The following is a 14,990-nucleotide window of genomic DNA, read 5'->3' as shown; positions in this document are numbered from 1 at the left end:
TCCTACATGGATAATGCCCCTTATCACTCCCATCATCAGATATTACTTGTGCTCTTTCGTCTGCAAAATTAGAATGGATAATTTCATCTCTCAGGTTTTTGCCCAGTTTCAAGGCATATCTCTGCATATCATGCAATCCATGAGGGAGGAGGAATAGCCTAGTGGTTAGAGCAGTGGACTATGAACCAGGAGACTGGGGTTCAAGTCCTGCTGTCACTCCTTGTGACCTTGGGCAAGTCACTTTACCCTACATTGCCTCAGGTACAAAAACTTAGATTGTAAGCCCTCTGGGGATAGAGAAATACCTACAGTACCTGAATGTAAACCGGTGTGATATCTCAATTGAGATCGAATGTCGGTATATAAAAATAATAAATAAATAAATGTAGTGTCAGAACATTCCAATATTTCTTAATGATGTTCTGTACTTTGTACACCTGAGGTGAAAATGGTAAAACACATGTGGTTCTATTCAAATCCTGTTTTTGGTTTGGAGGCAGAAAAAGAAGGTCCCTATTCACCCACCGGGCACGTTTGTAAGCTTTCCTAATTGTCTGAGGGATAACCCCTCTGTTGAAAATTACGAATCATTATTTGTGCCTTTACTTTATACTCTTGAACATCAGAGCACAACCTCCTCAGTCTTAAAAACTGCCCATACGGTAAGTTGGACCTAAGATGTTGTGGATGACAGCTGTCATATCTCAATAAAGTGTTTTTATCTGTTGGTTTACAGTAAATGAAATATTAAATCCCATAGGTTGTAATGTAATCGAGATATCAAGATATGCCGCATTCGTTCTATCAAAAATATGGGTAAACTTCAAGTTTGTATCACACCCTTCCAACCAAGACATAAATGCTACGAACTCACTTTCTTCCCCTTCCCACACAACTAGGATATCATCGATATATCACCTCCATATATCGCATCAAATTTTTCCATTTACCGTAAACCAACAGATAAAAACACATTATTGAGATATGATAGCTGTCACCCACAACATCTTAGGTCCAACTTACCGTATGGGCAGTATGAAGTAGAGCTGAAGCACCGGTGGTACAACATTGTCTACAATACCATCACACGTTTGACGATTTGAGATTCACGGCGATTGAAAAACCAATGCCCTGTAATCGTGGAGGAGACTTTGACGGCTATCTTCTGCAAAGAGAACAGAAATGGATATAATTTTTTGACACGGTGGATCCGAAAGGACTGAACAAAGAGATTGATTGGTCCGTTTTTTAAAATCAGGTTGTTATGCGCCCTTTAATCCTGTAGGAATATGGGAGATGTAGTGTTCAATAGATGGATTTGTCTCGGATTTCCGGTGATGTTAGTTTGGAGATGCAATTTAAATCACTGGTTTCAAGTTTGTAGTATACATCTGAGATGCTGAGACGCCATGTTCGAATCCTTTTAGAGACGGTTAATGTTTGTCCGGGTGAGTGTTGTATATGAATAAGTACATTTTTGGGAATGGTTTCTTGAAGTGTCCTTCACAATTTGAGGTGTTGAAAGATGCAAAATTAAGTTTATTCTAAAAGTTGGTGTGTCTAATTTTATTGTTTTTAATTTGTAGGATTACAGAATATTTTGCCTATACAAATTTAACAAAATTCCCCTGAAGAAGACTGAGCTTCAGTTGAAACATGATTCATGTTGGGAGTATTTCTGAACAGCATAGCTTGGTGATATAACAGATTTGATTTGTTGGGCTAAGTATTCCATTTTTATAAATTTGGTGATTTGGTGGTAGAGTCTGGGGTAAAGATGTGTTCAATATAAAAGTGAAAAATTAAACAAAAAATTGTAGATACAATAAAGTACAACTGTTTAAATATAGAGCAACAAATGACAATAAATGATTAGATGAAAAACGCTCTAAAGGCTGAATACAGCCTGCGACCCATTGCATGGTGAGAGGCTGCAGATTAAAGATTTATAGAGCTTTGACTTATGATATTGTCATTTGTTTGTATTAAGAATTCTTTAATTAATGTTTTGTGGATATTTGGATTGTATCCTTTTTCCTCTCTCCTTGTATCTATTTAGTGATTAATTGGAGAGGTAGTGGCTTCTATTTGTTGTGATTATTTATCAATTTAATACATCTGTTGCAGGGTTTTCAGGAAAATGCTCATCTTTTTTGACCAGGAGAAGATGCATCCTGAAATTGGATGCTCCATTTATTATGATGATCCTTTGGGTCCATGAAATCAGAACTGTCAGAGCTGGATGAAAAGCAGCTTTCTTTCTCTTCTTCTGAATCTTTGCAGAAAACAATTGTAATATCCTACTCCCATATAGTCATGGTCTCAACAAAGACCTAGAAAGAAGACATGCGTTAATTAGTGTCACCATGGTTATTTTGATAGAAAGTCAATTAGCACACATCAAGGAAATGTGATTTTCAGTCTTTTTTTCTAGCCAAGCTGAAGTCCTGCTTATTTACAAACATGAAGTACAAGTTAAACAAACCCAGAACATACATAATTTAGGGCTTATAAGGAAAATAATTGGCTACTGAAATCTGCATAACAAAATAAATTGTACCTTAGAAGTATTTTCCATTGAGGTTGCTATATTTTCTCAAAATGTAGGAAAATAGTCTTAATTTCTCAGATGATTACAAAAACAGTAAACAATCATCCACTGATCCTGTTAGCTCAATATTTAAAAGACGTAGGCACCTAATTTTAAGAGTTAGATGCCTAGATCTGGCCAATAGAAAATGTTGCAACCCTGAGTGCCTCAAGTTAGAACCTTAAATTCACAAGGCACCTAAATTTAGACCCCTTAAAAGTGGGCCTAGTCAGAGGTAGGACCAAGTCAGGGGAGTGAAGTTAGGTACTCAGTGCTGATTTTCCATGCTGGACACCTAATTTACCCCTAGATAAGGTGCAAAGAAAAAAGGGGTGGGGCGATAATGGGCAACCGGCCACACCACACACTATTGCCCCAAAGGCACCACGGGGAAAAGGTGTAGTAATTTACCATGGTGCTGCCAGTGGTAATGTTAAAAACATTATTGCTCACAGTGCTGCCAGGAGATATCTCCGCCCAAACCCCACCCACACTCCTCCCCTTCCCCTAATTAGAATAATACCAACGTGATGCAGGCGATAAAGCCCTGCCACACATGATACCGGCACATTGCAGACTAAAGAACGACCCTGTTAGGTGCTTATAATTTCATTTAGATGCCTATATTCAGCCCTAAAACTTATAGTTCCTAAAGTCAGCTGAAAATAGGTGCATAATTTAGGGGCTCAATTTTGGTGCTCAGTGTCCTTTGAATTTTGGCCTCTGCATCGCTTTGTGGCTTTTCCAAACTGCATATTTAACATGTTGAATGTATCGTAAGGATGTCAAACTATTCAAGCTCAAACATGAAGTAGGTTGAGTTTGAGAGACACCATCCATTTCCTTGAGATCCACAGGAAAATGTGGTTTTTTTCCGCCTGGTAAATCTGAAGTAGTTTTGATGATAGTGGTTTTGCTGGTCAGAGGAAGTCTATGGATGATTTCCTCTTGTCCACTTTGAATTTTCAGTAGATTAGATTTGCTTTGGATTGTGTTGCAAATATGGCTTTTACTCTGAGAGCTCCATCAAATAAAGTAACCAGCAAATTTTTCATGGGTTTGTCGAATCAGGAGAAAATAACCCTTTATGCAAAATATTTGAGATAAAGCTATGAGAAATGTGGAAGATGTCATCAGAAAAAGACCAATGATACACCCAGTCTGCCCATTTTTCCCTGCCTTCTGTATTGTCATAGGTCTTATTTGATCTATGGTTTTATTCCCTCCTCAAATACAATCCCTTTGAACCTAAAGGTTATAGGTTTCTTTCTATATATGCCACCTATGAGGTTTCCCTAGGAGGCTTACATGATAATGTAAAGAGTAATTACCAGTATAGAAATACAAAGACAAGCAAAATAGAATTGTACATAATGAAAGCATTAAAATTATAATAAAATTCCAATATAAAAACAACAAAAAATAGATACAAAATAATTATCAATAAATCATTTAAAAGTAAATTTCAAAACTAAACTGATAACAGTCAATATTCTACTGATATGCATCAATGAAAAAGAAAGTCTTTAACTGTTTCTTAAACTTTTTTGTACAAGATACAGATCTCATATACATGCTTTTATTCTGCCACAGTTTTCTCTTCTATAATATCAGCTATCTGTTTCATGTGTTCAGCATCCTCTCAATGAAAAGTATTTTCTTATATTCCTTTTGAGCATCCTTGACTTCTGTTTCATATGATGAACCCTTTCCTGTGCTTGCTATTTTATGGAAAATGGTACCTTCTGGTACCATTTGAATGTATATATCATAAATGCCCTTTCCTTTCTTTCTTCTAGAAAGTACATCTTTAGTTCCTTCATTCTCTTTCAGTGTAGGACACATAACATTTTGGTAGCCTTCTTTAAATTGCCTCTACTTTGTTAATGTGGTCTCCAGAAATGAGCACAGTTCTCAAGGTAAGTACTTACTAGAGACCTGTAGAGAGGTAATATTAATTTCCTTTTTCTCCTAGTGATATCTCTCTCCATGTACTCAAGTACACTATGAGCTTTCCCAACTGCTTTGTCACATTGACTGGCTACTTTAAGATGATCAGGTGTCTTTGATGTTTGCTACTTCTTGGCCCACTTGGCCATTAGATATCTGCATCCCTAATGCATGCTTCTTTTAAAATTAAAGTGTAGTTGCCATAACTTTGGCCACTTTTTCCAGATTTTTGAAAATCATCTTTCATCTTATTTATTCCCTCTGCCATGTCTACTCTGTTGCAAATGTTCATATCATCTGCCAGTAGGCACAATTTCCTCTTCTAACCCTTCCATAATGTTAGTTGTAAAGACATTAAAGTGGACCGGACCTAATACAATCCTTGTGGCACCTTATTGGTCACTTTTCCTTTTCCAGAATGGGCCCCATTGACTACCACTCTGAGTCCTGTTGCTCTACCAACTTTTCATCCAATTTAAAGGTTTTGTTCTAGCTCCTAGACTGACTAGTTTACTCACAAGTCTTCTATGTGGAACAGTGTCAAAGACTTTACTGAAAACCAAATAGGCCACATCTATTGCACACCCCTGCTCTCCTCCCATCATCTAAAATTGGTTACCTCATCAAAGAAATCTTTCAAGTTTCTTTAGCAAGATTTTCTCATTTTAAACCATATTGTTTATGATCCCTGGCTTCAAGGTACTGCATTGTTCTATCCTTCCATTACCTTGTCCAACCTAATTAAACCAATAGATCTGTAGTTTTCTGATTCCTCCTTGTTCCTACCTCTTGTGTACTGGTACTACACCTACTCCATATTCTTCTAAGCTATGTTTTATAACTTGGTTTGATAGGATTTTTCTGTTAATGATAGCCATAAATAAAGAAAGTGCTAAAAATAAATCAAGATCAAGATTATTTAAAAGTTTCAATTCTTGATGACTTGCAGAATGCATGAACCTATCAAACATCTCATTTTGCCTTCATAATTAATAGTTATATTGTGCTGTGATATCCAACATCTTTGGTATACTTAGTTTGAGCTAGAATAGTCATATATTCCCTAATGGGTTACATTATAATTTAATTAAATTTTTATGGCATTTTAACTATTACATTTCAGGGCGTGCTGTCAGATAAAGGAATCTACCTTCACTCCTTCAAGGTTCATCATACTATGGTAATTAAATCAAATAAAGCCAGATCCTCAGGGCTATGCAAAGAGCTCTGGATTCAAAATTGAGCAAAACAACTATAAATGGCCCAGGGGCTCGCGTATGTCAAATACTTGTGTTTGTCATTTTTTGAGAAACTCAAGGAGACTGGGAGGACAATAATGCAATCTCCACATGTACTTTGCCTCCCTTGACCTGTCTCCACCTATTTTTTTTTGTTCACAGCGGGATTATTTTTTCCTGCGCAAAGGGGGATGGGGGGGAGTAGACAGTAATAACAACCCAGTTTTACATGGGTAAATATGAATTTACCTGCATGAGATGCTCTGATTTCTTTTCCCGACAGACAGTAACAAAACTGCACATTTAGCAGAAGATAAGTGTGTATATGGACGCAGTTAAGTGTGCACCGCTGTGATTTGCATACGCTCTCTTTTCAGTAATATCATTGGTATTGTAAGTTCATAAAGAATGTGAAGAAGCATGCTTGGGCACTCCTTAGGTCAGTGGTTCTCAACCCTGTCCTGGGGACCCCCCCAGCCAGTCGGATTTTCATGATATCCACAATGAATATGCATGAGAGAAAATTTGCATACATTGCCTCCATAACATGCAAATTTTCTCTCTTGCATATTCATTGTGGATATCATGAAAACCTGACTGGCTGGGAGGGTCCCCAGGACAGGGTTGAGAACCACTGCCTTAGGTTGATCCAATAAAAGGTATCAGAACCTGCAAAGAAGGTGCTTCTTTTTCGAAGAGTCCAGGCTGCGCTCTTGAGTTTGCATCTATTAAACAAGGATCTTTTGCTTCTAAAAATAGATTGATTGATAGACATGTGGATAATCCCTCTTGAAGTTTTACTCTGGGAAATAATAGGAGCTCAGAACAGGTGAAGGCAAATTCAGCAAAGGTAATAAAACAGCACAGTAAAATCCACAAGAATACATTAATTCCAAAATGAAGTACATCAATTCAAATTCATTAAAATGAGGCAATTTAAAAAAAATATAGCTAAACAAGTAATAGCTGTTTCCATAGAATCTTTTTTAACAACATATCTGAAAGCTGATGCAATTCTATGTTTCATTGTGCTATACCTTCTCACACTCTATTCTGCAAATATATTTTCTGTTCAGCAATGCGACAATCTTAACACAATGTACATGAGCAGTAAGGACCAATAGAGAGGCAGTTCCTGGCAGTTAATGCACTGATGCAGGAGTCGTAGCCCATAAAGTCACCAGGATATCCTGTGAGCAAGAAGAGACAAACCCTAAGGTCATGTGTAGTATACTAAGAAAAAGAATGCAAACATTTTTTTTTACTGTTTGTAGCTTGTAAAACTTTGTCATGGTGACTTATTTGTTGACAGCAGCCTCTGGCATATACTGATGGTTAATGCTCAGTACTTGAAGGTGGTTTCCATCCTGGCATTCAAAATACCAGCATGCCCTTCCTTCCCCCTTCCCTTTGGGTTTATAATGTAGTTTATGGGCTCTTGCAAGACATTTATTTTATGAAATTTAATGAGGCTGTCCTGTGATAAAAGTCACTGCCATTTTATGTAGAACCGATGTCAGCAGACAGTGAAATGAGCATTGTCTCACCAGGTCATCCATTCATGAACGGACCGCTGTATGTGCCTCCTAATCAATTGCTATTGTTCAGTAACTGAATGTTTAGAAAAAATGATTTAAAAAAATAGTAACATAAGTAGGTATTGCTTGACAGTCTTAAAACACCCACACGCAGGCAGCTCGAGAATCACCGTGGCTTTTATTGATGGCAGCCTTAGAGATAATTACCCCCAGGAGAGTGAAATGTAACCTATGCAAATATTGCATCAACATTCCCACGCTATCATAAACATGATGGTTCCTGGGAGATATTGCTCTTGACCACTATAAGAGAATAAGAACTTGTGAATAAATAGAAGCTAAACAAAATACAATAACCCACCCACAAACACATGCATACACCTAAATAATAAATAAAGAAAAAAAAAAGAAAAATGCATTGTTTTTGAAATGACATTTTTTTTGGATCCAGCAATTTCCTCTTGCTCTTTTGGACTTCCAGCATAGCTGAAACCAGGGCTGGGTTCTGGAGCCATAAGCTTTATTCACAATTTGTTTTGTTATATGGGCAAGACTGATTGATTAATTAAATTGTTGTATTCATTTATTTTGTCTGTAACTGGCCTTGAGGTTCTCAGAATGAAAAGATGGGATGCCCCATCCCAAACAAGAAATAGCAGAACTAGACAAAGTACAGAGAAAAGGCCGAACAGATTAGGGCTCTTTAGCCTGATAAAGAGATAGCTGAGAGGTCTATTAAAAATGTGAGCGGGGTGGGACGGGTAAACAGGTAACGGTTATTTAACATTGTCCTTATTAATAGGACTGGGGACACTGCATGAAGCTAATAGGTAGCACACTTAAAACAAGTCAGCGAAAGTGTTTTTCATTCAGTGCACAAGTAAACTATGGAAATAGTTGCCAGATCATGTGGTAAAAACAGCATAACTGGGTTTAAAAAGTATTTAGACAAGCCACTGGAGGAAATGTCCATAAACCATTGTTAGCCATAGAGATTTGGGAAAGCCACTTCTTATCCCTAGTTATGTGCAGGAAGGGTTGAGCTAGTATTTGGAATCCTACTTGGTAATTGTAACCTGGCTTGGCCATAGTTGCATGAGGGATACTGGGCTTGATGGACCTTTGATCTGTCCCAGTATGGCACTTCTTCTGTTCTTAAATGTGAGAACATAAATAAATAATAAAGAAACTATCTGTATATATTTTTTTAACCCTATCTTATATCCCCTTTCAACTTATTTTAGTCCAATCATTGCAGCAACAGCCCTCAACAAGGGGTCATGCACCAGAGCTTATTCTGTAAACCCTGCAATCAAGGGCCGTAATTACAGCTACTAGTTTTCGCTGTTGCGTGATGACTAGGGCTCCCCATGCTACGAGTTCTGACTCCACACTGCCACTGAGCTATTGGTCTGGCCCTGAAGTTTTACTTTTTTACACGATGGCACATTCTGAAATGTGGGATGTCAATCATAAACAAATAAATTCTAAACCAGAATGAGAGTGTCTGAAGTAGCAGTAACAAGACATTGCAATGGCAGTGTTATGTGTGCCATTATCTTTTATAGAAAGAGTTGGAGTGACATTTTGAAATATCAAGAAACCTGGTGCATTTCTACCACCTTATACTGCAAGTTTAATTGCTGGGAGTTTAAGTGACTTGCTTAAAGCCACATAGTATGTGGTGGATAAGGGAACTGAGTTAGGATTTCTCTGTTCACTAGGGTGACAACTGGCTCCATATTTTCAAGACAGGTCATCCAGTCCTGGCTCCATTCTATTGCATGCATGGATTAAAGAAAAAGCAGAATTGCAAGTTTATGTATACAACGGGCTTAAATCCTGAAATAAATTAGAGCTATATGTTCGCCCCACTATTCATAGTTCTTGACTGTAACTACCACAATATAACTGTCTCTTACCTGAAAGAACAAAATAACTGAATGATCCACATGGTTCCAACCTGTAAAAATCTTAAATGCAAACTGATCTTTGATACTCTTTTGATTTCTCTCTTAGTAATACAAAAATAACATTCATTTACTGTTTTTCTTGTCTTCCAGGGTAATCAGGAAGCTACAGCACCTCCTGACACAATGGCACAACCTTATGCCTCAGCCCAGTTTGCCCCTCCTCAGAATGGTATCCCGGCAGAATACACAACTCCACACCCTCATCCAGCTCCAGACTACACAGGACAGACCACAGTCCCAGAGCACACGTTAAACATGTATCCTCCTGCTCAGGCGCACTCTGAACAGACAGCCACCGACACAAATGCACAAACTGTCTCCGGCACAGCCACAGTAAGTCAAGGCTAAGATTAAATCCCATTACCTGTTTAATGCAAGACTTTTCAAACTCATACATCTATGAGTTTTGTGTATCATGAGGTGGTAGAACTTATCCGTTAGAGTTGTGACATTTGTAGTTTGAAATATCACAGTAGTGTGTGGCTGGTAGAGCTTTTAACATGAGTTCTTGTGACCAGAAACCATTGTTCAGTATCGGCCCGATTTTAAAAGGGCCGCGGCGTAAAAATGGGGGGATTACGTGTGTGGCTGGGCCTAGTGCACGCTGCGCGCATTGTAGAACAAGCCCAGCCACACGGTAAACTCCGTTACGCGCAGGAGTGCCGGGCCCTGCAAAAGGGGCGGGCTTGGGGGCGTGGCCTGAACAGGGCGGGCTGGGACAGCGCCATTAGCCACTGTCCCAGGGAAGCGCACGCTGGCAGCCAGCCAGTGCGCGGAACTTACTACAGGTCATAGAAGCAGGAGAGGAAAAGCGGTAGGAAAGGTAGGGTTAGGGATAGGGAAGTTCCCTCCCAGTCTGCTGCTTAATTGGAATGGACTGGGGGGGGGGGGGGGTGGAACTAGGGATGGCCCGATTGCGTCGCTGTGCGTATTTTTCTAAAATTCCCACCCCCCTGCCTGTGGAGCAGGCCACCCGCCCGTACATGTGTGCACAGACATGAAAATCCGGCACACGCGTGTGCGCGGGACCGGTATTTTATAGCATGCACACGCTGATGCACACGTGCTGTAAAAATAGCTGCGTCCATATTTATTAAAATGTGCCTTTATGGGAATAATGACCTGCAGTCAATGCAGTTTAACATGCTATGAAACATGCTGTGACATATTGCGCTAAATTGGCGAGTTTATGTCTGTCAGTATTTTAATTTTAAGTGTGTTTGCATGTTAGTGGAGGCTTAAGGTGAAGCAGATATATGCTCTATGCTGTGAATGACAAGTCAGTTTTTTCTATTAATTTTTTTTTTTTCAAATCCGATGGAACATGTTGCCTGAACAATAAAACAAAATGTCTGTAGTTTGGCCATTACACTTCAGTACTTACCAGTTCTTTCTGCCATCTACAATTCTTGCCCCATCCTTTATCTTTATTTAAAAGAAAGTAAAAACGTTCATCATAACATTTTGCAAAAGATTGTTACATTTAGAGAGAAAAGTATGAGATTTAATATGCTTTGGATTGATAAATTCTAGTTTTGCCCTCTGTTAATCAGCCCATGGTCAGTGGAATGCATTGTGTATATAAAAAAAGAAAATCTATTCATTTTGTTACCTCATACGATCAGTGAGCTCATGCTAGGTGACTTCAACCAGTAGAATACAACATGGCATCTCTTCATGCCTTTATGTTTTTGTTTTTCAGTGCTTTTAAGCTCAGGTTTAATTTTTCACTTCATTTGCTGCAGAGCTGCAGGCATCAAGAGATTGTACTGTATTCAGGCTTACTCAATTTGTGTGGCTGATGTACAGTTTTACATTTTGCCTTTATTCACTAGAAAGACTGCAAAAGAAAGTCCATTTGACCAATCTAGCTTTTATTCCAGTGAATACATTTTATATGTACAGTCATATGTTGGCCACAAAAAAAACCAAACATTTGTAATGAGTTCCATTTCACTTAATTCTGCTTTGCCAAAGACAGCTGTTAAATTCTACTGAGGCTGCTATCAAATACTGTTCATTTTTCCGACTGATTTTGATGTAGCACAGACCAAGATGCCATACTGATTCTGTCAGGCATTTTTCACTATTCAGGCATTTTTCACTATTTTCTCTATTCAGCAAGAATGTCATCTGAATGGTGCCCTATTCAAATTCTGTAACCCTGAAAACAGCAATCTCAAGAAAAGATGTTCTTTCTTTCTTATAAACTCACCTAGGTGAGATATAATAGAAACAGAAACATGTTCCAGGTTGTGGTGGAGGATCTTCACAAGGCACCACCATGACAAATGGAGAGATTCATCCAAGTCGACCAACAAGTACTTATTATTAGGTAATGCATAATTATAACTGAGGGCCTGATTCACTGAGGCATTTTTCGTATGCAGTAGTGTATATGAAAATAAAAGCTTAAAATTTGGCCCCAATTAAAAGTCATAAAACCAGATATACACATCACTATCCTTTGAATAACATCTGTTGGGATTTTTTAGTGGCTATCTATTACAATTTAGTTTGCGCAAGGAATGCAGGAACTTTTTCTCTCATTCGGGCCGATTCAGTAAAAGTCTCCCGGCGCGCGCAATTTCCCGGTGCCGGCAGAAATTAACGCCAGCCTTTGGCAGGCATTAATTTCTGAAAGTAAAATGTGCGGCTTGGCTGCACATTTTACTTTCTGTATCGCACGGGAATAACTAATTGGGCCATCAACATGCATTTGCATGTTGCGGGTGCTATTAGTTTCGGGGAGGTTGGACGCGCGTTTTCGACGTGCTATTACCCCTTACTGTATAAGGGGTAAAGCTATCATGTCGAAAACGCGCGTCCAAACCTGGGCTAACAGAGCGCACTGTACTGTATCGGCCCGAATGTGAGATAACCCTTAATTTATCAGAGAGGTTCTAAAATGGTGACTCTAAGCTCCCTGGTAGAGTAATTTCTATTGATTTTCACAAAGATGCATCTATCCAACTGTAACCAAGACCATGTTCTTTTCCATTTCTCCTTCCCATCTATCCCTTTGTGTTTTATATGCTACAATATTAATGAACAGCATTGTGATTTCTTTGTTGCCCCAGCTGAATCTATTTGTAAAGGTGTTGTTAACAGATTTGCGCAGAAACTAGAGATGTGCTTCAGGTAAAAAGTTTGTGTCGGATTTCGTTTCAGGGCCCCCCCGTGGGAATTTTTTTTTTCCTGTGGTGCGGGGTTTTTTTTCGGGGCCCTGATTTTCAGGTTAGTGCACACTAACCAGGCAGAAATAGTGTGCACTATTGGGAGTTAGAGTACGATAACTCCCGTTAGCGCACACTAACTAAAAAATACATTTTTTACAAAATTTCGGAAAAAATTCAATTATTTTTTGGTTTTCCCGAACCATTCCGAATTAGGCAATTTCGTTTACATTGCCTAATTTTGGAAAAACGATTGCACATCCCTAATAGAAACACGATGGCAGAAAAAGACCATATGGCCCATCTATCCAATTAATTTAGCATTATAATTCTCAACGCTTCCTTAGAGTTCCCCAGTATTTATCCCATGCGTTCTTAAATTCAGATTCAAGAGGCTCCACCACTTCCACTAAGAGGCTGTTCCACATATCCACCACCCTCTCTGTAAAGAAATATTTCCTAAGATTATTCCAGAATTTACCCCCTTTCACCCTCATCTCATGACCCCTCATTCTAGAACCTTCTTTTCATTGAAAAGGGCTTATCTCCTATGCATGGAAACCTTTCAGATATTTTAATGTCTCTATCATATCTCCCTTATCTTACCTATCCTCTAGGATATGCATGTTTAGATCTTTAAGTCTATCCCCATATGCTTTAGAACGAAGACCACTGACCATTTTAGTAGCCACCCTCTGGACCAACTCCATTGTGTTTATATTCTTTTGAAGATGCGGTCTCCAGAATTGTACAAATAACTCCAAATGAGGTCTCACCAAGGACCTATACAGGGACAATATCTCCTCCTTTGTTCTGCTGACCATTCCTCTCCCTATGCAGCCAAGCATTTTTCTGAGTTTGCTGACACTTTATCCACCTGTTTGGCCACCTTAAGATCCTCAGATACTATTACCCCTAGATCTTGTTCTTCCTGTGTATTTATATTTGGTATATTTAGTGAGTTGCATACAATGTAATTATTATAATATGTTTTTGAGTAACTGTTAATTGTTTGCTTCCAGGAAATTTTCCTACACAAAAAATGTAACAGTATTATCAATGGATAGAATTTGCCTAGCAGAGGTAGAAAACTTGTTAGAAAAATTAGAATCTAGCCAACATTTTTAAGAGCCAGGAAGACAAATTCATTATAGTTTTTTCCTTTTTTTTTTTTCCTTATTTTTCTATTGACACTTTTCACTCTCACCATCCTATTTCTCCTCTCCTCCAGCCTTTCTCTCTTTTTCTACTGCCCTGCTACTCCCTACTGTCAACAGGCCACTACTGTATCTCCCAGCTCTTGCCTCAAGCCATCACTGCTCTTTCCAGCACTGGGTCATTGCCACTCCTCCATATACTGCATCCACGGCTTTTTCCTGCCTCAGCCCTTCCTACCAGATTTGGGTCATGATCCATTACTGCTCTTTCCAGCCATAGGCCACAACACTCCTCCCTAACCCAGTTGTTTCTGTTCTTTCCATCCAGAACTGTTGCTGCCTCTCCCCTCCCTGACTTTGGTTACTCTGTTTGAGGGCAGACAGCAAAATTTAGGCACTTTCAAGCCCTGCTAGACAATATTTAGACAGCAAATTGTTCTGAAGCTGGACATGATTGCCCAGATCTTCTAGAACACTGCTGATCAATAGTGATTGAAACTGCAGACTACCATGCCTGCTTACATCATTTGCACTAAAGGCACACACATGGCAAATACACCAGTGTGATATACCGGTAACGCAATTCCATTGACATATAGCTAAGCAATCCATCATGATGCTTTTGCCAATTTAGTAGTAACAGCAATATCACATCAGTCACATATCCTTACTGTGTCCAGAGTTCAGAAATTAGCAAGCTACCTATATAGTATAAATTGTTCTGAATATACAGTGCTGATACAGATTAATGAATGTACAATGCAAAATGTTACATGAACACGATCAATGCAATATGTTACAATATTCAATGCAAAATGTTACAAAGTTCAATGTAAAATATGTTGAAGTCCAATCCTAAATGTCAAAATGTACTTATGTAAAACAAGAAGTCTACACCAACAGATTCCTTGGGTGCTCTGTAAACTGGTGTGATATGTCCGATGAGCATCGGTATAGAAAATCAAATAAATAAATAATTGCAGGGTTTGTCATGATTATTTTTGACATTTTTTTATTTAAATGACTGGGTAACATGCTTTTAAAGCTTACCGTATGCTTTCTACATACATGAGGTACACAAGAATTTCTGTATGCTTGGTGTGTTGAATTCCATAGCAAGGTACAACACAACCAGAAAACACAGTTGTCTCAGAACAATCTAATTTTCAAGCGGCAATTACTGTTCAACATACTATACTCAGTTGTTGATGATCCTATTTTAATACCATAGCACTTCTTATAAGTGATGGAATATCCCTAACTACTGTTGGATAAATGTGCCTAGGCCTACTGTGCTCAAGAGTTGATGAATTCAGTTTCAATTTGGAGAATTAGAAAACCATAGGAGCCGCTAGTTTGCCAGCAAAA

The 14,990-nt window shown here is 38.6% G+C and overlaps 1 protein-coding gene across 13 annotated transcripts in view; it reads left to right on the top strand.

Annotated features, from left to right (window-relative positions):
• The window catches only part of RBFOX1 (RNA binding fox-1 homolog 1), a 499,409-nt gene that overhangs the window by 63,042 nt on the left and 421,377 nt on the right, over nt 1-14,990 (top strand). For all 13 annotated transcript variants that reach the window (XM_029577019.1, XM_029577016.1, XM_029577009.1 and 10 more), the window contains exon 2: nt 9,380-9,622. In XM_029577019.1, coding sequence (XP_029432879.1) covers nt 9,380-9,622 — 243 coding nt within the window. The remainder of the gene's footprint in view (nt 1-9,379; nt 9,623-14,990) is intronic.

Source organism: Rhinatrema bivittatum, chromosome 14 (assembly GCF_901001135.1).
Source record: "Rhinatrema bivittatum chromosome 14, aRhiBiv1.1, whole genome shotgun sequence".
NCBI classification, from domain to species: domain Eukaryota; kingdom Metazoa; phylum Chordata; class Amphibia; order Gymnophiona; family Rhinatrematidae; genus Rhinatrema; species Rhinatrema bivittatum.
This window is presented reverse-complemented; position numbering and strand designations above follow the sequence as displayed.